This window comes from Aedes albopictus, chromosome 3 (genome assembly GCF_035046485.1).
Source record: "Aedes albopictus strain Foshan chromosome 3, AalbF5, whole genome shotgun sequence".
NCBI lineage: Eukaryota > Metazoa > Arthropoda > Insecta > Diptera > Culicidae > Aedes > Aedes albopictus.
This window is the reverse complement of record NC_085138.1, coordinates 149230235-149253207: the sequence shown is the minus strand read 5'-3', so window position 1 is coordinate 149253207 and position 22973 is coordinate 149230235. Positions and strand designations below refer to the sequence as shown.

At 40.2% G+C, this 22973-nt stretch overlaps 1 protein-coding gene across 4 annotated transcripts in view; it reads right to left on the bottom strand.

The window, feature by feature from the left end:
* Positions 1-22973, bottom strand: part of LOC115253773 (gonadotropin-releasing hormone receptor) — a 217736-nt gene that overhangs the window by 38817 nt on the left and 155946 nt on the right. For all 4 annotated transcript variants that reach the window (XM_029871899.2, XM_062855693.1, XM_062855694.1 and 1 more), the window contains one exon: positions 16281-16464. In XM_029871899.2, coding sequence (XP_029727759.2) covers positions 16281-16464 — 184 coding nt within the window. The remainder of the gene's footprint in view (positions 1-16280; positions 16465-22973) is intronic.

Below are 22973 nucleotides of genomic sequence, written 5' to 3'. Positions count from 1 at the left end.
CTGCAGCCTTTGGTGGAGACGTGCGGTAAACGCCAACTTTCACATAACAAAGGTTGCTATTAACATTCCTTCACTCTTCCAACCTGACTGCAAGGACGTGGCCGGCGCCGTTATTGTACTGTTAAAGAGAGCCTCTGAAGCGTGCACAGTGAGAATGTTGACCACTCCCAGTCAATTATTCAGTTGATTCATTGTGCAACTATCATTGGTTCGAGTCAATCACGGAGTAGCAACCATAGATATGTGCAGTCAGTCTAAGCTAAGCTAAGCTTAGCTCTAAGCTAAGCTAACACGTGTTTTAATCATATTTGTTCGTCGCAAAAATAATTTGACCAACAATCGTGTCGATCTTATTCGATCGATCAACGATCAAATCTGACTATACATATCAATGGTTGCTCCTTCGTGATTGATCTGAGCTGGTACCACTTGCACTGAGATCCAAATGAATAAGGGCTGGGACACTCCACTTATTCTAAAAGTGCAATTTAAGCAGCTCATACATTTTTGGATCAATAACGGCGCCGGCCACGTCCTTATAGTCAGTTGGGAAGGGAAAGGAATGTTAGAGTGTACTGGTTGTTGTTACTAGAGACCGAGAGCACTCTGCGTCCCCACAACCAGCACGGACTGGGGTATTTGTTTAGACGGAAAGGATGGGAGATCTGGGAGTCACTGTTGGGTCGGTGATGCGATCCATGGAAAGGGGTTATTTTATAGTGTTCGTAAGGTGATAGATTGTGTGGTGAATAAGGTGAATAAGGTCAAGCGGCACAGCACGCTTCGGTTGCATAACTTGTAGGCGTTATATACACTGTGCTGTGAGTGGAAATTGGAAGGGAGGTGTAGTGTATAGTGCTTATTATTATGAAAATTTTATATAATGTGAGATGTGTCTATTTGCAAAGCCAGTATTGATGTACTCGTATAGTCGGGATACGTTCCACCCGTTCCACCAAAACCAACCATCTCCGAACGCGACGCGAATGACAGCTCTCGTTCATGCAGACAGCACGCGAGCCGTTCATGGTTGGTTTTGGTGGAACGGGTGGAACGTATCCCGACTATACGAGTACATCAATACTGGCTTTGCAAATAGACACATCTCACATTATATAAAATTTTCATAATAAGGGGCTGTCCATAAACCACGTGGTCATTTTTTTGGGACTTCTTTTCTGGATTTTCTTGAGTGATTTCTCCTACGATTCTTCCAGGATTTTGAAGATTTCTCCAGGATTTTTGTGTGAAGAATTAGCATTAGTTAAAATTCACGACTAAATTTTTATTTTATCCAGGATTGTTTTTTCTGGAATCCCTCCGAGGGATTCGTTTATTGACTCTTCCTGAGATTCCTTCAGGGAAATTTTAGCATTCCATAAGGAATTCCTCCGAGGGATTCGTTCATTGATTCCTCCAGAGATTTATTTATGGATTTTTTCGGGATTACTTCCGGGATTTTTCCACTGATTATTCCCAAGACTGCATCAGAGATTCCTTGGTTTTCTCCCGAGAATTTCTTCCAGGCTTCAGGTTTTCCTTTCTTGATTCCTTCAAGAATTTCTCCCGGGATTCTAACATTGATTCCTCCCGAAAATTATTTATTGGTTTCTGCCACGTACTCTTTGGGGGTGTTCTCTTTATACTTATTTCTCCAGGGATTCAGTTCGGGTTATCTTCAGAAATTCTTCCTGGGATTTTATCATTGATTCTTCCCGGGTTTTCTCTAGAGATTCATTCAGATATTCTTTCGCACATTCTTGTCGGGATTCCTTTAGAGATTTCTTCTGGAATTCTGGATTCTAGCGGTTTCTTGCAGGTGTTAAATCCAAAATTTTTGTAGGAATTCCTATGGGGGTTCCTCTTGAATCCTTTGAAGGATTTCTTCAGAAATTGCACCCGTTATTCCTTTAGAGATTTTTCCTTGAATTTCTTCAGACACTATCCGGAATTCCTACTGGGATTTCTCCAGGAATTCCTACATTTTTCTTCTTTGGATTCATCCAGAGATTATTTTAGTGGTGCCTCCCTGGTTCTTACTGAGATCTATCCTGAGTTTTTATCGGGGATTTCTCTGATGCCAAAAAGATCTCCTTTTGAAATTCTTTCAAGGATCTCTCTCAGATTTGAGGGTTCCTTCCACGAATTCGGTCTGGATTTCTTCAGGGATTTCTTATACATTTCTTCCATGAATTCCTGCTGAATTTCCTTCAGTGAATGGTCCGGGATATCTCCATTTATATTTCCGGTATTCCATCAAACTTCCAAAAAGGATTCCTCTAGGGATTCCTTTAAGGATATGCTCACGGATCATTCCCGAGACTGTATCAGGGATGCCTTCAGGTTTCTTCCTGGGTTATATCCCGGGATGTTATAGGTATTTTTAGCCATCCTTCAGAGATTCCTTTCTGGGTTCCTTCAGGAATTTCTCCTGGGATTCTATCATTGATTCCTCCCGAAATTTCTTTATTATTTTCTCCCATGTTTCATTTAGGAGTGTTCTCCCGAAATCCCTACGCTTATTTCTCCCGGGATCCATCCGCGATTTCTTCAGGAATTTTTCCTGGAATTCCTTCACTGGATTCTTCCCGGGTTTTCTCTAGAGACTCATTCAGGGATTCTTTCAGGGGTTTTATCCAAAATCTTTTCTGAGATTCCTTCATTGGTTTCTCCCACGTTCGTATAGCATTCTTTCATGTATTAAACCCAAAATTTATTTAGAAATTCCTGGATCCTTTCGTGGATTGGTTCAAAAATTTCTCTCGTAATTCCTTTGAGGTTTCTCCTGGGATTTCTACAGAAACACCATACGAAAATTCCTCTCGGGATTCCATCCAGAGATTTCTTTAGTGGTGCCTCGATGGTTGTTACTGAGATCTACCCGAGCTTTTTTTCGGGGGATTTCTTTAGGATCAAAGGATTTTTGCGGGGATTTCTCTAAGATGCCAGGGTACTTGAGGGATTACTACTGGAATATTTCCTGGATCGTTTATGGATTCTCCCTTACAAACAGATCCTGGACCCACCAAGAATCAAACCCAGATATTCTCAGCCTACCGAATAAAAAAAAGTTTGATCCTAATAATCTAATACCTAATAGCATTTTTCTAGATATTCCGATGCACTCCCCTCTCTCCTACCCCCACGATTACGACCTTTACTTTTAACAGTACTTGGACACAACGCTTTCGGTCCATCCATAGCGTGAATTTTTCCAGTCAAAGAAATGTCTGAGCTTATCTCCTTTTTCACGGTTCACACAGTCAATGGCAGCTTTTAACGATTTCGAACACCGTTGCCTAAACGGTTATTTGCTACTCGGGATCAGGCAAGCCGTTGAAGCTCTGACATGCGTGTGCTTATGAGGGTATTTAGAGGCGCTCCATGAAAGGAACTCTATCTTTAGTTTGCACAGTCCCAAAAATAGACTTGCCATGGATTAACCAGAATTCAATCAATTTGGATAGAATCGAACAGGAAACACAGTCCGGAGTGGATTGGAAAGTATTCGAACACAAATGGGAACTAATTCAGTCCATTTTGAAACTTTGTTGCCATCGGTTGGTTTCCCATTTGCGCAATCACTGTCCTACCGTCTCTCACTTTGAACCGGATTGTCGTCACGGTCCTGCACCATATCCTGCGATTAGGACGAGGGAAAATCTGGTGATACGGATACGGGCGCGTCCATTCGTATAGTCTGTGCGATGTAGATGGGGGGATGTAATATGTTCCCTTTTGATTGTACCTACGAGCTCGATATTTATGGGGAAGCACACCACATTGTTCGTCTTTTTTCCACAACATCAAACAGTTCGCAGTGAAAACGATTAGAACTTGCGGATGACGACGACAGCAGCGCTTTGTTGGAGCTCTGGTTGGAGCTCAATAATGGGGTTATATTTGAGGATTAAATTGCAATTTTCAAACGTTAGCCGATAAGAAACTTAATGGTTCACAAAGGCTATGAACCGTAAAAGAGCCAGGCGTGTCCCGTTCTGACCTCTCTAGTACCTACCGGGGTGATTGATGCGACACAGGATAATGTGGAAACTGCACGCTTGTGGTAGATGTTGAGCAAACTGTTGAAGATTTATTCTTGCGTTCTCGAAAATTATTGGCAAACATTAGGAAGGGGGAGAACGAATATATCGATGACTCCAAATAATGCGGCCCCATTGATTTACTCTCTATGGTCTTAAGCAAGCAGTTTATATCTGCTTCGTGAAAAAGTGCTCAACGTAAGAATCAGCTAGTAAATTACTTAAATATATCCTTGGTTGATCCTTGCAGTCAATTTTGCAATAAAAACTAAAAAAACAACGTTCATTTGACGTATGAACAGAAACTTGATAGTTAAGACTATTCCCACCAGTGCGTAGTAAGTTGGTGAGTAGTAGAGGTATGCAAACCGGTTTCTTTTCGCAAATCATCATCCACTTGATCGACTCACCTAGTTCACTGGGCACCACGTCTTCTTGTACCGGGCCGATGACCTTCGAGAACCATTTTAGTCTAGTTGCTATCCGACCTCCTGATGACGTGACCCGTCCACCGTAGCCTCCCGATTTTCGCGGTGTGGACAATGGTTGGTTTTCTCAGCAGCTGATGAAGTTCGTGGTTCATTCGCCTTCTCCAAGTCCCGTCTTCCATCTGCACTCCGCCGCGCCGTAGATAGTACGCAACACCTTTCGTTCGAAAACTCCAAGGGCACGTTGGTCCTCTGCATGTAGAGTCCATGCTTCGTGCCTATAGACGACTACCGGTACAATCAGCGTTTTGTAGATAGTTAACTGTTTATAGTTTGGCACGGTAAAGGCTGGGTATGCTGCGCAGTTCTGATCCCATTGTGATCCACTAGCCTCTGCCCAGCAACTCCTATCCCTACCTCCTCATGGTACCGGCCGGAAACTATGAGCAACCTTAGTGAAGATCGGGTAACCAACCCCGGTGGGAACTTTGGTCCTAGGCTGACAGGGAAGGGAGGGTTTGCTTCGGTAAACCTGAGCGTCTGTTCTCCAGGGGGAGCGGCTCACAACACTGTTTGAACCCCATGTTAGGGGCGGCTGATAACGTCCGAGTGCCGGGGAAGGACTCCAAGATCAACTGTGCACTATGGTCCTCCGGAAAGTAGGGGGTTGGTGTCAGGTCCTACGAGCCAGCCGTAATGGAAAATCAGCAACAGAATAATAGGAACCGAGACTAACGGCAACGACCCCAGCGAACAAAAACGACTTGCGATTGGAAACTCGGTACGAGGAACTGCCGATCTCTCAACTTCATTGGGAGCACCCGCATACTCGCCGATCTACTGAAGGACCGCGGGTTCGGCATCGTAGCGCTGCAGGAGGTATGTTGGACAGAATTCATGGTGCAAACGTTTAGAGATAATGATCCCATCTACAAGAGCTGCGGCAACATACACGAGCTGGGAACAGCTTACATCGTGATGGGTGATATGAAGAGGCGCGTGATTGTTTGGTGGCCGATCGACGAAAGAATGTGCAGGTTGATGATCAAGGGCCGATTTTTCAACTTAGCATGATAAATGTGCACAGCCTACACTCCGTAAGAATGATGACAAGGACGCATTCTACGCGCAGCTCGAACGCGAGTACGATCGCTGCCCAAACCACGACATCAAGATCTTCATAGGAGATTTGAACGCTCAGGTAGGCCAGTAGGAGGAATTCAGACCGACGATTGGCAAGTTCAGCGCCCACCAGCAGACGAACGAAAACGGCATACGACTCATTGAAAAATCAGGCCATACGTAGCACCTTTTTCCAACACAGCCTCCATTATCCATCCACACATGAAGATCACCACAGCAGACGGAATCTCAAATCGACCACGTTCTGATTGACGGACGGCACTTCTCCGACATTATCGAGGCCACGACCTATCGTGGCACCAACATCGATTCCGACCACTATCTGGTGATGGTTGAACTGCGCCCAAAACTCTCCGTCATCAACAATGTACGGTACCGGCGACCGCCACGGTACAACCTAGGTCCTAGAGCGGCTGAAACAACCGGATGTCGCCTTAACATACGCGCAGAATCTCGAGGCTGCGTTGCCAGATGAGGGCGAGCTCGATGAGGCCCCTCTAGAGGACTGCTGCAGTACAGTGAAAGCAGCCATCAACGATGCAGTCGAGAGCACCATCGGGTACGTGGAACGGAATCGACAGAACGAATGGTTCGACGAAGAGTGCAGAACGGTTTTGGAGGAGAAGAACGCAGCGAGGGCGGAAATGCTGCAGCAACGGACCCGACAGAACGTGGAACGTTACAAACAGAAGGGAAAACAGCAGACCCGCCTCTTTCGGCAGAAAAAGCGCCACCTGGAAGAAGCGGAGTGTGAAGAAATGGAACTGCTGTGCCATTCCCAAGAAACACGAAAGTTCTATCAGAAGCTCAGCGCATCCCGCGCAACGGCTTCGTATCGCGAGCCGCAATATACATGGATAGAGACGGAGGCCTCTTAACGGACGGACGTGAGGTGATCGAAAGGTGGAAGCAGCACTTTGATCAGCATCTGAATGGCGTGGGGAACGTAGGCACGGGAGACCACGACAACGGAGGAAACGACGACGTCAGTGCAGTGGAGGACGCAAATGAACCAACTCCCACGCTGAGCGAAGTTAAAGATGCCATTCACCAGCTCAAAACCAACAAAGCAGTTGGTAAGGATGGTATCGCATCTGAACTCATCAAGATGGACCCAGAAAAGTTGGCCACCTGTCTGCATCTACTGATAGTCAGGATCTGGGAAATCGAACAACTTCAGGGCGATCACTATTTTGAATGCTGCCTACAAAGTGCTGTCCCAGCTCATTTTAGGTCGTCTGTCACCTAAAACGATTGCGATCGTGGGATGTTACCAAGCCGGTTTCATCGACGGCCGGTGGACAACGGATCAGATCTTCACCGTAAGGCAAATCCTCCAAAAATTCCGTGAATACCAGTTCCCAATGCATCACCTGTTCATCGACTGCAAAGCGGCATACGACAGTATCGACCGCACAGAGCTATGTAGAATTATGGACGAAAACGGCTTTTCTGGGAAGCTTATCCAGTTCATTCGAATTTCGCCGGGGACTGCGACAAGATGATGGACTCTCATGCCTAACATCGCTTTGGAAGGTGTAATGCAACGAGCCGGGCTCAACAGCCGGGGTACGATTTTCATAAAATCCGATCAATTTGTGTGCTTTGCAAACAAGTACTTAGAGTTTTATAGCGACGCGTGCTAAGGACGATCTTCGGCAGTGTGCAATGATTATGTTCTAGGGTAACCTGGGGTAATACGCACCCCCGGGGCAAAACGCCCTCACGCTATTTCATTATATAAGTAAAGTTCCATTCGATGCAAGCAAACTAGACGTAAAACTGAGCCGGAAAAGCCCAAGAATGCAAAGAATATTCGAATGAAAATTGTGAAAAACGATGATTTTTCACATTTGGAAAGTTTGTCTAATTTGAAGCGCACGCAATTTAAGCAATTGCGCACTGATTATATGGAATCAACCTATTGACTACCATGCGCCTCCTACTCCTCCGCTGCCGTAAATAGTAAGATGGAGCCGCCTGGTATTTCATTAGAATTCAAAGCGGAAAAAGCCAGAGGTCGTATTGCCCCACCTCAAGGTGCGTTTTGCCCCCAACAGTTTTTCAGCACCCAAAGCGTAACACTTTTTTAAATTGTTAATTTGATTCGGTAAAATTGATATCACGTGGACCAAACGTTGGCGTCTCTTAGTCAAATAAGTAAACTAACTTTCAAAATACAAGACACTCATAAAATCATCCTAATCTTAGCTATAGGGACATGTTTGCTTAGGGGGTGCATATTACCCCACCTTCCCCTAAGACAAACTGAATTTTTGTATTTCTTGTGAACACATAAAGATATTCATTTTGCTAAAAGAATGCAGAATAAAAATCCAAAAAATCTTCTATAAGTAAATCACTGTTTCTGAATTATTTAACAAATGATCGATCGATCAGTAAAATGTCTCATGCTCGAATCTAGTGCTCGTGCAATCCACTCTCCGTCCCATCCTTGCAATTGTGGTAGCTACACATACCCATATAGACGAAAGCCCATCACTACGGTTTACTAGCGGCCAAGGCCAATCAAACGGAGTGAATAAAAGTGTAAATTAATTTTCCAAGTGATTATTCATTCCCCTTTTTGCCAGCCGGAAGAATTTCAATTAACTTTCTTCAGGCAGTCAGTCAGTGGTGGTGGCAGGGTTGTGGATAGTTACCTACCTATATAGGCGACAGTCTAGCGCCACATTATTATGCATTCTACGACCAGCCTGACCAGCCGACAACCGACGGGCAGAACCGCCTCTCCGGCGTTCTATAACGAAGAAGACGGCTGCAAACAACAACGCAACGAGCGAGGTGACATAGAAAAGCCATCAACGATTTGTTATGCTAGCAAAAGCAACGCTGATGGCCAGCAGTTGTGTACTGGCTCCTCCTGGATGCCGCTAGACAAGTGGTGGCACGATGACCTATTCCGTGTCACTTTATGTCAAGCCATTCGACAACATTGTCGCCGTTTGTGTTGAAACTTATCCTAGAATGCTTGCGACGAAGTTTGTGGCAGTAAATGGTGGGAAGTTTAGCCTACTAGAAGTGATGGGATTACGATTTAGATTCTTTTCCGACGAACAAAGGTTGTGATTCTATCACTGGCTGATTAGAGAAGGCTGATTAGTTGTGTATCAGTGGTCCAAATTTGGAAAATGTCGGACTATTCTCCACGAAGTAATAATTCCACCTTACGCCTGGCCACACACCAATGTGTGAACCCTCTGCCAACCGACATCCGCATGAATTTGTGCAGACGCAGAGGTATATTCGGTCTCCAGTAGTACAAACGATTGCAATCATCACTTCCCGGGTAGAGGGAAAGAGCTCAATAATAGCATATTTTGATATTGAGATCAAAATGTGATATTGGTTTGATTGATATAAGAGATAAAAGATCTGAAAATAATATCTAAAATTTACTCCTGGAACATCATTATCAGATCATAATTAGATCTTGTAAGATCTAACCAATAGCAGCAAGCTATTCGTTTGATCTTGTAATATCATATTTTGATATTGTTCAGATGTTCCAGGAACATTTTTTAGATATTATTTTCAGATCTTTTATCTCTTATATCAATCAAACCAATATCACGTTTTGATCGTCAGTATTTCACCTCTACCCGGGTTTCTTCCCCTTCCCAACATTGACCTACAACCTGACGTGGCAGGCGCCCTTGTCGCCTAAAAATAGAAGATCACTAACACTCACACACTGAAGATAGCTGCTAGTACCCGGCAGTTATCTCATTGGTTCCTTATGAGTGGAAATTATGCCCTTATGAGTAGGTCTTACACAATTAAGGTGCTGAGCGGTTTTAGCGTCCTCCAGAAAATTTGAGGTGTGTACTCCAAATACCTTGTCCTAAAATCGCTCTGGAAATTCCTATACAAATTTCAAAGATAGTTCATTTGCAAACTTTCTAGGAGTTTTTAATTTTTGTATATTTTAATGAAAGCTAATTCTACACTTATTCTAGGAGTTCCATTGGATTTTTTCAACAATTTCTTCGAAGACTGCTTCGGAAATTCTTTTGGTAAGGGGTCGTCCATAAATGACGTAGCATTTTAGGGGGAGGGAGGGGTCTCGGAGTATACTACGAGCCATGTATTAGGTATGGGAAAATAGCACGCCATTGACACGCCTATACCTATAGCATGGAGTGACAGTAGTGACATTAGGGGCCCAATTTCGTTTGATCAGCACATTTTGGGCCCGTTTTAACAAAAGAGATGTTGACAACAATGTCTGTCAGTGGGTTGGAAAATAGGCTACGAGGGGGGAAGGGGTGTCAAAAATCGTCAAAACAAATGCTACGTCATTTATGGACGGCCTCTTAATAGATTTAGCACTCCCTTCGGAAAATTCTTGTGCATTTCAATTAAGATTTGGGAAGGAAATATGAAGAAGTAAAATTTGAGAAATTTTTATTAATGACTTTCTTTTGCTATTATAAGAAATTATCAGGCAATTTATTCGGAATTTTCTTCGGATTTTTTTTTTCATTTCTTCGCCAATCATCCAGGTAATTCATTTAGAATTTCTTTGAAGATCCCTTTCGGAATCACTTTGGCTCGAACTTTGGCTCATATTTCTGAATTCGTTGAGCAATGCTATTGAGATTTCCTTTAGCATTTTTTTCTGATTTCTTTGGGTAGTTTAATTGGAATTTTCTTCAGTAATTGCGGCCATTTGCTTCGAAAACTTCGTCGGCAATTCCTTTTTTTTACTTTTTAGATTGAATGTTATCAGTTTTGCATCTTTCAGTTCCGGCCTGTGATGCTTATCCTTTAACAGATAGGCATATATCGACTACCATTTGCAGTCTTCGTCAATGTCAGTTGTCCTCTAAAGATATCTTATTAGGATAACTGACACTGTGGCAGACTGCAAATGGTATTTAACTTTCGCGTATCTGTAAAAGGATGAGCATTAGGGGTCATAATTAAAAGATACAAAAACTGATTACACTGAATCAAAGAGAGTATTCAGCTTAGAGTGTTCAAAGACTCGATACAAGAATTCCCATGACAGTTATCTTTGTAAATTCCTTAATTTTATTTGGCCTTATTTTTGCAATGTGTTTCAATATTTCCTTTGAGTATTCTAAATACATTTTTATGAAAAAAATATTCAGGAATTCCATTATTGAAATAACTTTATAATTTCCTCCGACAATTTCTTTTTGCAATTTCGTCAACAAATTTACTGTGGCACGTATTACTCAATTCTTACCGGAATTTATCAATAATCCCTTTAGAAGTTTCGTCGAAAATTCCTTTGGAAGTTATTGGGGCTATTCCTTTAAGATTTCTTTTGGCAACCCAACTAACATTTTTGCTGTATAAGAGCATAATCAACCTTTTTCACATAAGCGTTTGTTCTATAAGCTCTTATGCAGGTACTTTTGTTAGTTGGGAATATCTTTTGAATTTTTATTTTCGGAAGTAGCTTTGAAGACAAATGCGTTTTTTAACTTCTTCTTCTTCTTCTTCTTGGCGTAACGTCCTCATTGGGATAAAGCCTGCTTCTCAGCTTAGTGTTCTATGAGCACTTCCACAGTTATTAACTGAGAGCTTCCTCTGCCAATGACCATTTTGCATGCGTATATCGTGTGGCAGGCACGAAGATACTCTATGCCCAAGGAAGTCAAGGAAATTTCCTTTACGAAAAGATCCTGGACCGACCGGGAATCGAACCCGTCACCCTCAGCATGGTCATGCTGAATACCCGTGCGTTTACCGCCTCGGCTATATGGGCCCTTGCGTTTTTTAACAACTCTCTTGAATACTTCTTTGTAAACTACTACAGCCATTCTTTGAGCTCGTTTTTGGAAATTGCTTTACGATCTTCTTTTTTTTATGGCTTTACGTATCCACTGGAACGTAGATTGCCTTTCTTTAACAGTGTTTTTTGAGCACTTCCCCAGACTGAAATTTTTACATGAGATATTTCAATACTTTAAACAAACTATGTAAGTGTTTTTTTTATTTATAAAAATACAGTTCTGAAGGTATGGCTTGAAGTATGAGTAATTGCACAACAGCCATTCTCATTTGGCCTCGTCAAAACTTATCTAACTTAAATAATTCTCAAATTTGTTAAGAAATATTGCATTTACTCCTTACATTGACAAAATCTCCCCAAAGTTCATCCAGTACCTTAAACTGTAGTGCTGGAGGAAGCAGAAGCAGTAAATACGTTCTTTGAGTAATATTTACTGGCCATTATTCTTCATATTCCCTTCCCAAATCTAAAATTGGATCAATTTATTTATGCTCAATTTAAGTATTCTTAACCCTTCAGGACGCGCGCCGTTGTAAAAAGTACAACACTACCAAAAAACCTCGCTCGTCGTGTACATGGCGCGCGTCCTGATAGGTTAATTTAAGGGCTTTCTTTGCATGCCATTGCATATATTTGTATATTACAAGGCAAGTACAATTATACATTTTGATACACTTGTGCTTAGTTTTTTGGGAATTTCTTCGGTGATTTCTTTGAGATTTCCTTCGGCCATTCCATTGTAAATACTTTTTTTTTAATTCTTCAGAAAATATCATATAGAATTTCCAAAGTAAAAAAGCGGCTCCGTGGTCGTGCGGCTAGGGTCACCAAGCTCTTAGTCGCATCGTGCTGAGGAGCGCGGGTTCGATTCCCGCCGCAGCTGTCAGGAAAAGTTTTCGGCTGTGCCACTGGGCGTTGCATGCTAGTCCGTTGTCTAGTGTCGTGCTTCCTTCAAAGAGCGAAAAGCTCACTGGAAGCATTGAACGTGTCCGTGTCTTTAAAAGTAAAAACAGACGGAATTACGTAAGGAACCTCCCAAGGAAGCATCAGAGAAATTTACAAAAAGTGCTAGTGAATTTTAAGAACAAGTTGACTAGGAAATTTGAAAATATTTTCCGAATGAATTTTGAAAGGAACTATCGAAAAAAAATACCAAAATAATTACCAAATAAATTAGCAAAAGATTACCGGCAAAACTCCCAAATAAATTGTTGAAATAATAGAGAACATCCCGTAGCAGTTGTCTGAGAAAGTTGAAAATGAGAATTTTCAAAATATATGCTGTTTTCAAAAATAATGTCCTATTCAATTCTTAAAATAATTGCCGAAGAAGTTTCCTAAAGAGTAGCCGAAATACCGCAATAATCTTAAAAAAATGTTCAAAAAAACCGAAAACACGATCCCATAGCTATTGCTGGATCAATTCTAATAAAAAATGCTGAAGGCATTTACAAATGAATTACTGAAGAAGTTCCATTGAAGGTTATTCCAAAGACTTTACCAGAAAAATTCACAGGAAATTTGCTGAATCAATTGTTTGAGTAGGATCAATTATCAAGAAATCCCCAAAGCAATTGTCAAAGAATATAAGAAAGAGATTTCAGAAGGAATTCCATAAGAAATTGCCGTATTCTAGAAGATATTTCTGAAGAGGTTCTCAAAGTTTCTTAAAGTTCTTCACTGGCACCCAGACGAACAGCCCAGGTTTGTTGTAAGCCACTCCTAACTCTTACTTCCCAACATGTTGGTTTCACTTAAAGGAGTTTCTGGGTAAGATGCTAACGACCTCCTCATTGAGCTCTTATTGTGAACACCCTTATCTTTATGGTGCAAACTTTGTCAGTCTAAGAACGTTTAAGGCTGGTTAAGAACGTTTAAGGCTGGTTAAGTAAGCAGAACAGAAAGATCGTTGACAGATTTGCTTCATCATAAAAAAGGAATGGTAATTAATAAATTGACTGTGAGGTGAAATGAAAACCTGACTCGGGGTTTCCCCTAAGAATGTTAGGTATATCAAATTGTTCGTTGTACGATAAATCGAACAGCGGAATCCGCCTCGCATGGAACAAGTTCGCCATAGCTGAAATAAAGTTATCTCAAATCAGAAAAAAAAAATATAAAAAAAACTTCTGCTCGTTCGTCAGCTTCGTTCAGATACACTAGAAAGACTAGAGAGATGCCAAGATAGATGTAGGTAAAAGCTTATTGCTTTTGTTTATTATATTTCACTGACGACGACGACGCGACGGGTAGCGTGTGTGTGGTCCTGATTCGTTTATGTCGTATTCATCTCTCGTAAGTACGTTTCGATCAACCAAACCAACAAGATGCTGAAATTTGATTTGCTTCCGTGTAGCTACGTTGTGTGAAAGAGTTTCTCTGTCTTATATTTTATTTCTCCGATATCGTATGTTGTTCTGAGAATTATCCATACATTCTCTTCTTGGTTTTAAGAAGTCGTTTTGACAGGTTACAAACTTAAAAATAACTCTTTTTGATCTGTTTTGACATTTGATTTGATGATAGTAGGTATGCATAACAAACTTATAATTGTAAAATAGTACTGGTGACGTCATCTGAAGACCGATCATCGTTCCGGTTCGATACAAATTATTCATGCTTTTTATCAAACCCTGGTGCACTGAGGTAAACACGTTCGTTTTTGTGTCGAATGTGAGACAAACATGAGATTCCAGGAAAACGGGTCCTGCCAAAATATCGTACACATGACATACCAGACGTAATTAAGGGGAAATGGCACTCGGCGTACCACTGTTGTTCAACTGAAACACTGATTACTTTCGGATAGTTGCTTCGCGGGCTATTTACGTTTGTTCGTGGGAAAATATGTCAGTCAATAACAGAAGCGCTTTTAGGGTGAGATGAAGAAATGTGCTCGTTCAGCAAAGCAAAGCAAAGCAAAGCAAAGCAAAGCAAAGCAAAGCAAAGCAAAGCAAAGCAAAGCAAAGCAAAGCAAAGCAAAGCAAAGCAAAGCAAAGCAAAGCAAAGCAAAGCAAAGCAAAGCAAAGCAAAGCAAAGCAAAGCAAAGCAAAGCAAAGCAAAGCAAAGCAAAGCAAAGCAAAGCAAAGCAAAGCAAAGCAAAGCAAAGCAAAGCAAAGCAAAGCAAAGCAAAGCAAAGCAAAGCAAAGCAAAGCAAAGCAAAGCAAAGCAAAGCAAAGCAAAGCAAAGCAAAGCAAAGCAAAGCAAAGCAAAGCAAAGCAAAGCAAAGCAAAGCAAAGCAAAGCAAAGCAAAGCAAAGCAAAGCAAAGCAAAGCAAAGCAAAGCAAAGCAAAGCAAAGCAAAGCAAAGCAAAGCAAAGCAAAGCAAAGCAAAGCAAAGCAAAGCAAAGCAAAGCAAAGCAAAGCAAAGCAAAGCAAAGCAAAGCAAAGCAAAGCAAAGCAAAGCAAAGCAAAGCAAAGCAAAGCAAAGCAAAGCAAAGCAAAGCAAAGCAAAGCAAAGCAAAGCAAAGCAAAGCAAAGCAAAGCAAAGCAAAGCAAAGCAAAGCAAAGCAAAGCAAAGCAAAGCAAAGCAAAGCAAAGCAAAGCAAAGCAAAGCAAAGCAAAGCAAAGCAAAGCAAAGCAAAGCAAAGCAAAGCAAAGCAAAGCAAAGCAAAGCAAAGCAAAGCAAAGCAAAGCAAAGCAAAGCAAAGCAAAGCAAAGCAAAGCAAAGCAAAGCAAAGCAAAGCAAAGCAAAGCAAAGCAAAGCAAAGCAAAGCAAAGCAAAGCAAAGCAAAGCAAAGCAAAGCAAAGCAAAGCAAAGCAAAGCAAAGCAAAGCAAAGCAAAGCAAAGCAAAGCAAAGCAAAGCAAAGCAAAGCAAAGCAAAGCAAAGCAAAGCAAAGCAAAGCAAAGCAAAGCAAAGCAAAGCAAAGCAAAGCAAAGCAAAGCAAAGCAAAGCAAAGCAAAGCAAAGCAAAGCAAAGCAAAGCAAAGCAAAGCAAAGCAAAGCAAAGCAAAGCAAAGCAAAGCAAAGCAAAGCAAAGCAAAGCAAAGCAAAGCAAAGCAAAGCAAAGCAAAGCAAAGCAAAGCAAAGCAAAGCAAAGCAAAGCAAAGCAAAGCAAAGCAAAGCAAAGCAAAGCAAAGCAAAGCAAAGCAAAGCAAAGCAAAGCAAAGCAAAGCAAAGCAAAGCAAAGCAAAGCAAAGCAAAGCAAAGCAAAGCAAAGCAAAGCAAAGCAAAGCAAAGCAAAGCAAAGCAAAGCAAAGCAAAGCAAAGCAAAGCAAAGCAAAGCAAAGCAAAGCAAAGCAAAGCAAAGCAAAGCAAAGCAAAGCAAAGCAAAGCAAAGCAAAGCAAAGCAAAGCAAAGCAAAGCAAAGCAAAGCAAAGCAAAGCAAAGCAAAGCAAAGCAAAGCAAAGCAAAGCAAAGCAAAGCAAAGCAAAGCAAAGCAAAGCAAAGCAAAGCAAAGCAAAGCAAAGCAAAGCAAAGCAAAGCAAAGCAAAGCAAAGCAAAGCAAAGCAAAGCAAAGCAAAGCAAAGCAAAGCAAAGCAAAGCAAAGCAAAGCAAAGCAAAGCAAAGCAAAGCAAAGCAAAGCAAAGCAAAGCAAAGCAAAGCAAAGCAAAGCAAAGCAAAGCAAAGCAAGTCTTTTTCCACACATTCCATTGCAATTTCTTTTGTAGGAATTTTACTAGTAATTTATGAAAGTTGCTTTTTCCATATCACCGGTGCATTTTGAACAAACTCCTTCTCTGAAACGATGCTCGCGTATTCGTAACCATATATCCGTCTGTCTAGCAGCCAGACGACGGTAATCCATCTCATCACAGCGACGGTTGACACATAGATGCTCGGACACGTTCCGCGTAGCTCATCGGCTGCGGAACGTTCCGGGAAAATTATATTCGGCCAGCCACGAAGCCTCCCCCATCCATTTTATCAGACACTCACTTGATATAGTCCTAAAGGTGGAGAGATATGTGCCAATGAGAATTAGCAACGGGATGATGAACATAAATACTAGGGTGAAGGTGGTGTACAGTTGCTCCTGCCACCGGTCGGTGTAGAAACCGTGCGTCACACACTGGTAGAAGTCCTCCAGGAAGGGACCTTTCGCCACCCGGAAGATCATCCACTGAAATGAGATGGGAAAAATGTATGGGTAAGCGTTAGATTGGGTGAGTTCTCTAGAGAGAGAGGGAATATCGTTTGACGTGAATTTGACCTCTGCGAGACACGGGCGGTGCAATTTTCGAAGTTACCATTAATACGATATGGATTTGTGTCTATTGCCGTGATATTTCCAGAGTAGAATGCGTAAATGTGGTATAATGGAGTCATGCCGATAATTATTTTTCTAAGGCTTTGGGTCTTTTGCTATCAAGGAAATCGTATCAAGTACCCCTTCGAGCAGTGTTGAGAATACTCACTTGTGAAAATTTATACTCACTTGATTCTATCTCAGTCACGAATTTTACTCACTTCGTACTCACAGCTCTCTCATAACTTTGGTATGCGTCTGCGACCTTTACTTTGCTCGGCAAACTTTTAGATTAAACTACAATCTAAAAGCCCTTCAAACATCATTTTTTGATAGCATGCTTCTGGACTGAGATAAAAGCAAGTGAGTATCACTGTTGCAAGTGAGTATTCCCAACACTACCTTCGAGTTAGTTACTTGGATGTAAACTGCAAATTAATAGGTGATATGGAACATGGAAGCCATGTTCAACCAATATTTTGAAATCAATTCTTGGCAATATGTCGTACTTCTTGATTGGGTATACAACAAAGTAGAATTGATATTATAACTCCTGCACAACAGCAAGGTTCAAGGTTATGAAGCAGGAAACTGCGAAACCAACGAGGAGTATCATCCTTAGAAAGTGGAAAAAGATTCGCATGAAAAACTCAACTTTTCAAAGTCACATTGTTGGATGAATAAATAAACCGTTCAACTGCCAAGTGCTCTCCGGCAAACTGTATTGTTCTAGAACACAATCACCATCTCTCAAGGCATCATAAGATATTAACAGAAGTGAAATTGAGAGAAATCAAACAAATGCAAATGGCACGAGTTCTTGCTCCTCCTGCATACGTACTAGACTAGGTTATACGTCGACGATTGCTGAAGCGGGAGTTGAGCTTATCAGAACGATGATGGTGAGTGATACTGGAACTGGAAAGCAAATAAACAGAAAAAAGAAAGTTTGCCCCCTCGCAACACCAGGAACCGCTGGGGTGAGATTCAAACCTCTGACAAACCCCGGAGAAGTTTGGCGCAAAGATGCTGGTTAGTCGAGCTTCGTTCAATATGCAAATAGATACGCAGATGATTGCCCAAATGGATGTGCTCAGCTCATACACTCTCTGTATATGCTTCACTAACGATCTAAAAAGCAAAGTTTATTGCCTTTTTATTGTGCAGTAAAATGGGTGTCCGTACATTTGTGCGATGAAACGGAACGATAAAAAGTTCAAGTTCCAGAGGGGACCGGCTTGAAATGACCTATCTCCGCTGAGTGGTGTGGCTTTTTGATGTGTGTGGAATGGGAAGATAATTGTCAGGGATAAAAAAGAGTAATTGAAGACAATTAAACTTGCCGAAAAGTTTTACATCTCTACCACATTACTTGAAGTGGGATTTGATAGGGCTTTATTGAATATTACCTTGGAGTGGGATGTTTGTACAATTTAATTGAATTTTATTTGCTGAAACCTGTACAAGAATCTGGTGCTGAACATCTTACCTGTACAGAATCCATATAGTCAGCTATCGACAATAAACCGAAGCAACATCGGCTGCCACTTGTAACTGGCAGTTCTCCCTAGCTCATATGAACCTTCCACGTTCGTATGCTATTCTCAACAAAGTACACATGTTCCTATCAAGAATGAGCAACTATCCGACAACAGCACCTTTTATCGATTTCATATGCTTCTATGAACATCGAAGCACCTACCTCCTCAACATGATGCTGTACAAAACGAGCAAAGGAAAATGCTCAGTAAACGTTGCAGTTGCAGGTAGGTACCGTACGTGAAAGCTTCCCTCCACGTACCTACATATGAACGAATCCGACATGGTATGCAGCTTTCTGTAATCTTACAATAGCGGTGCTTGACTATTTTCATACGTACACCTTGAACCAGTCATCACAGAGACGGAGGTCGTTAGCTTAGTTCGCTAAGCTGCTGCACCTGACACTTTCCATTTGTTCTTATTAGTCGTTGAGGTGGATTACGGTTTTATTGAGATTGAATTGTAGGGGGATGCTATACCAACCACTCACTGCACGGCTGATATGAAGTCAATAAATCGTTGTTTTAAGGCAATTACAGCGTCTCGATTGGGTAATTATTTGGTTGTACATATAAGAAAGAAGGATGGATTGATTCAAAAATGTTGTACAATAACTCTTAGTCTTGGGATTTAATGCCGAAAGACCATTATCGCAAAACACTTCATGCAATTTCTATTTTATATTACGTAATAATTTTGGTATCATAATGGCCAACTTTTCCAAACTCTTTCATAATACAACTGAAAAAAGTTGTATAATGAAAAATAATTGCATAATGTTCATAATGCAACTCATTTGAGTTGTATTATCAATATTGTGCAACTCAAATGAGTTGCATTATGAAAAAATCATTGCTTAATTTTTTGTTGCAATTTCTCATCGTAATAGGAGGCAATCAGTGAAGTACTAGATTGAAAGTAGTGAGCTGGATTTTTGTATGGTGAGATGATCAATTCTCCATTTCTGCAATGAAATCGTACAAACAGCGTAGGTTATATGATTTATTGACTAATTTGATGCTGTTTGAGCAAAAGTTTGGACAACTGTGTTGCTGAAGTTGCAGGAAAAAATAATACAACAACACAGTTATTCAAACTTTTGCTCAAATAGCATCAAATTATCCAATAAATCATATAACCTACGCTGTTTGCACCATTTCATTGCAAAAATGGAGAATTGATCATCTCACCATACAAAAATCCAGCTCACTACTTTCAATCTAGTACTTCACTGATTGCCTCCTATTGGCTGTTTTACCTCACGCAAATTTGCCAGGAAAAGGCAAACTTTCCCTTTACAAAATAAGCAGTGCTGTAATGTTCGAATGAGTGTAATCAGTTTCGTACCTTTTAATTTCGCCCTATGTTGCTTATCCTTTGACAGATACGCGTATTTCGACTACCACTCGTAATATATCCAGTACTGATACTGAGGAAGATTACAAGTGGTAGTCGAAATACGCGTATCTGTCAAAGGTTAAGCAACATAGGGCGGAATTAAAAGGTACGAAACTGATTACATTCATTCGAAGAGAGTATTCTGCTTAGAGGGTTCGAAAAGTCGGTACAAGATTAAATGTTTTAGCCATTTCAATTTGATGAAAATTAATTTGCAGTTCAATTAACATTTCATCCATGAGTCAAAACTAGCTCGCATCTGCATAATGCATAGGTAAAAGATTTAATTTATCATGCACTGGTGACTTAGAAGCAAATACATAACAAAAAAAAAACATTAGGGAATATTATGCCGTTTTCAAATATTCAACTTATTACGTATATTAGGGTGTTCCAGAACAAAATCTATAAAACAATCAACGTTTCATGGATTCAAGTGACGATTACATATGTTTCTTCTAATTTTATTGGCATTCACTGTTCGGAAAACTTGTAGTAAACAAGTTTATCTTTCAATTAAAATCATGAGTTAATTGTTAAACTATTAAATGATGCCACATTAAAAAAGTCATTTTTTTCCCACACAAACCGTTCCACACAAAAAAAGTTTTGCTAAGTTTCGCTTCGGAACTACTTCTATGTATGTCTTTCTTTATCCCTGGGAGACATTGAAGTAGAATTTTTTTTTGAAAATAAAAGGTCTAATTTTTTCGTACAAAACATTTTTTAAATTTTGATTATATTTTGAATCTTTATAAAACTATGGATACCAAAAACACTAGGAATCGCTCAAAAAAGTAACACAAGGCATAGTTTTATGAGAACTTACAGTTTTAGGAAATTTTAGAGCAGCTAGTATCAAATTATATGACTCTGTATTCAAAAAATCATATCTAAAAAAAACATACATCTCTGATTTTTTGATATGTTAGGGAGCGTCCATAAATTACGTCACGCAAAAAATGTCCATTCTCAACCCCCCTCCCCCCTATGTCACACTTTTTGTATGAGACCTCTGAAAATTTTGTATGGGTTGTCACACTTTACTGAATCCCCCCTCCCCCTAAAAGCGTGACGTAATTTATGGACGTTCCCTTAAGCCAAATTTTCTGATAAAAATATAATACCAGGATTCCCTCTTGGTGTCGAGACCATAAAAATGTGAAAAAACTGAAATAAATGTAATTTTTTTTTTCACCAAAACACAATTTGGCCCCTTCAACGCATTTTTCCTCAAAACTACAACTCAAACAAAAAATAAGTTCAATATCGGTCAACTGGTTCAAAAGTTATGATTTTTTGAAAATTTTTGGTTTTTAAAAACCTTGACCACTTTATCTGAAAATTGGTCACCCTTATGACAAAATAAAAAAATCACCAAGTTTCACGACAATCGGAGTTTTTCTTTGGAATTGATACCTTTAAAGATTTTTTTAACACTAATTCCGTCCGTATTTTTTTCACGAAACTTATAAGGGATATTCCAATTGATTTCATCAAGTATTTGTTCCAAGACCAAACAGGATATCTTTTACGATTCATCTAGGAATTACTTCAAGATTTCCTTCGATAGTTGCTACAGCGATTGCTTCGGAACTCCTCCAAGCGTTTCTGAAGGAATTTCTTTAGTAATATGTTTTCCCAAGAATTTCATAAAGAGTTTTTTTTAAAGATTTTCATAAACGATTCCTTTGAGGCCACCACACATGATCTTTTAAGCAATTTCCCAGACGAAGCCTTTAGAAATTCCTTCAAGATATTATTTTTAAGAAGTTTAAGGAAAACGTTCAAAGATTCCTTATGTGATTTTTTGGAGTCCTCTTTCACAATGCGCTCAAGAATCCTTTAAGAAGTATCAATAAAGAATGTATCTTTTTCTCCAAAGATTTTTTCAAGCTACGTTGCAAAGATTCCTTAAGGGGTTTCTCAAAGTTTTCATTCAGATAATCCTACAAGAATAAACACATAATTATCCTTCTCCAATCCCCAAAGGATTCCTGCACAAATTTCCTCAGGGGGTCTTACAGAAATTCCCCCCAGAATCCTCCAAGAAAATCAACATTAATTCTTTTGAAGATTATTTATTGATTTGCGCCAAAGAATTTGAGAGGAATTCTATGGAGCTTCCGCCATTGATTTTATTGAGAAATAATCAAGACATCTCTCTCTCTCTTCTTGGCGTAACGTCCTCATTGGGACAAAGCCTGCATCTCAGCTTAGTGTTCTATGAGCACTTCCACAGTTATTAACTGAGAGCTTCCTCTGCCAATGACCATTTTGCATGCGTATATCGTGTGGCAGGCACGAAGATACTCTATGCCCAAGGAAGTCAAGGAAATTTCCTTTACGAAAAGATCCTGGACCGACCGGGAATCGAACCCGTCACCCTCAGCATGGTCATGCTGAATACCCGTGCGTTTACCGCCTCGGCTATATGGGCCCAAGACATTTCAAAATAAATTCGTCCAAGAATCCCTTTGCTTTCAACATTTCTTCAGGAATTCTTTCCATGATTCCTCATAATACTTCTAGTACTACTTCATAGTACTGCAACCCAATTATTCTTTCCGAGTACGTCTTAGAATTCATCTACAAGACTCTTCAGAAAATCCTCCAAAAATTCTTTAGAAAATCTCCCAAGGTTTCATTCAGGTATGGCTCCAAGCATGATCTCAGAAATTCATCAAAGCTATTTTCCATGAGGAACTCATGCAAGATTGGGGAAATCTAATGGAGTCTTTGGAGAAATTCCTTAAGGTAAATCTGAAGGATTCCTTGAAGGACTTCATGACATAATCATTGAAGGACTTTATGAAGGATGTTGGGTTTCCTCAAACCAATTAAAAAAAAGAGCCAAAATTCAACTAGAAAGCATTTTGTATTTCTTCCCCCTTCCACATCACACGCCCCTCTACTTTTTCCCTCAAGTACCAAATTGGTTGGCCAAACCCTTCTAACCTCTCCTGGCTATAACATCACCCTGACCACACAGATCGAAAAAAGAGTGTAAAATTCTGTGACATAAGATACACATGATTGCAACGAAGCATCGTAGACACATTTTTATTTGCGAAATCATAAGAAAATTCTCTCTGCAATTGAAATAAAAATATAAAATAAAAATTGTTTCCCACAAAATGTTTCACAGTTGAGGAAAGTCGGTTGGAAAAGTCGGAAAAATTATTTTCGAAGTTCGGAAAAATTCCCAAAAGAATGTTATTGAAAGGAAATTTTATTAGTTATACCTATTTTGTAAAAATGTCAAAATGTGGAAATTGTCGAGATTTTGGTTGTTTTTCGACCGTCTCTATTATTAATTTGTATAAAATTGATCATAACTCAGAAACGAAGAAAACCCACATCTTAAAGGTTTCACAGAATATAACTTATGTAATGCTTCCAAAGCTTTTTTTATACGATTTTTCCGAACTTCCTCAATAGTT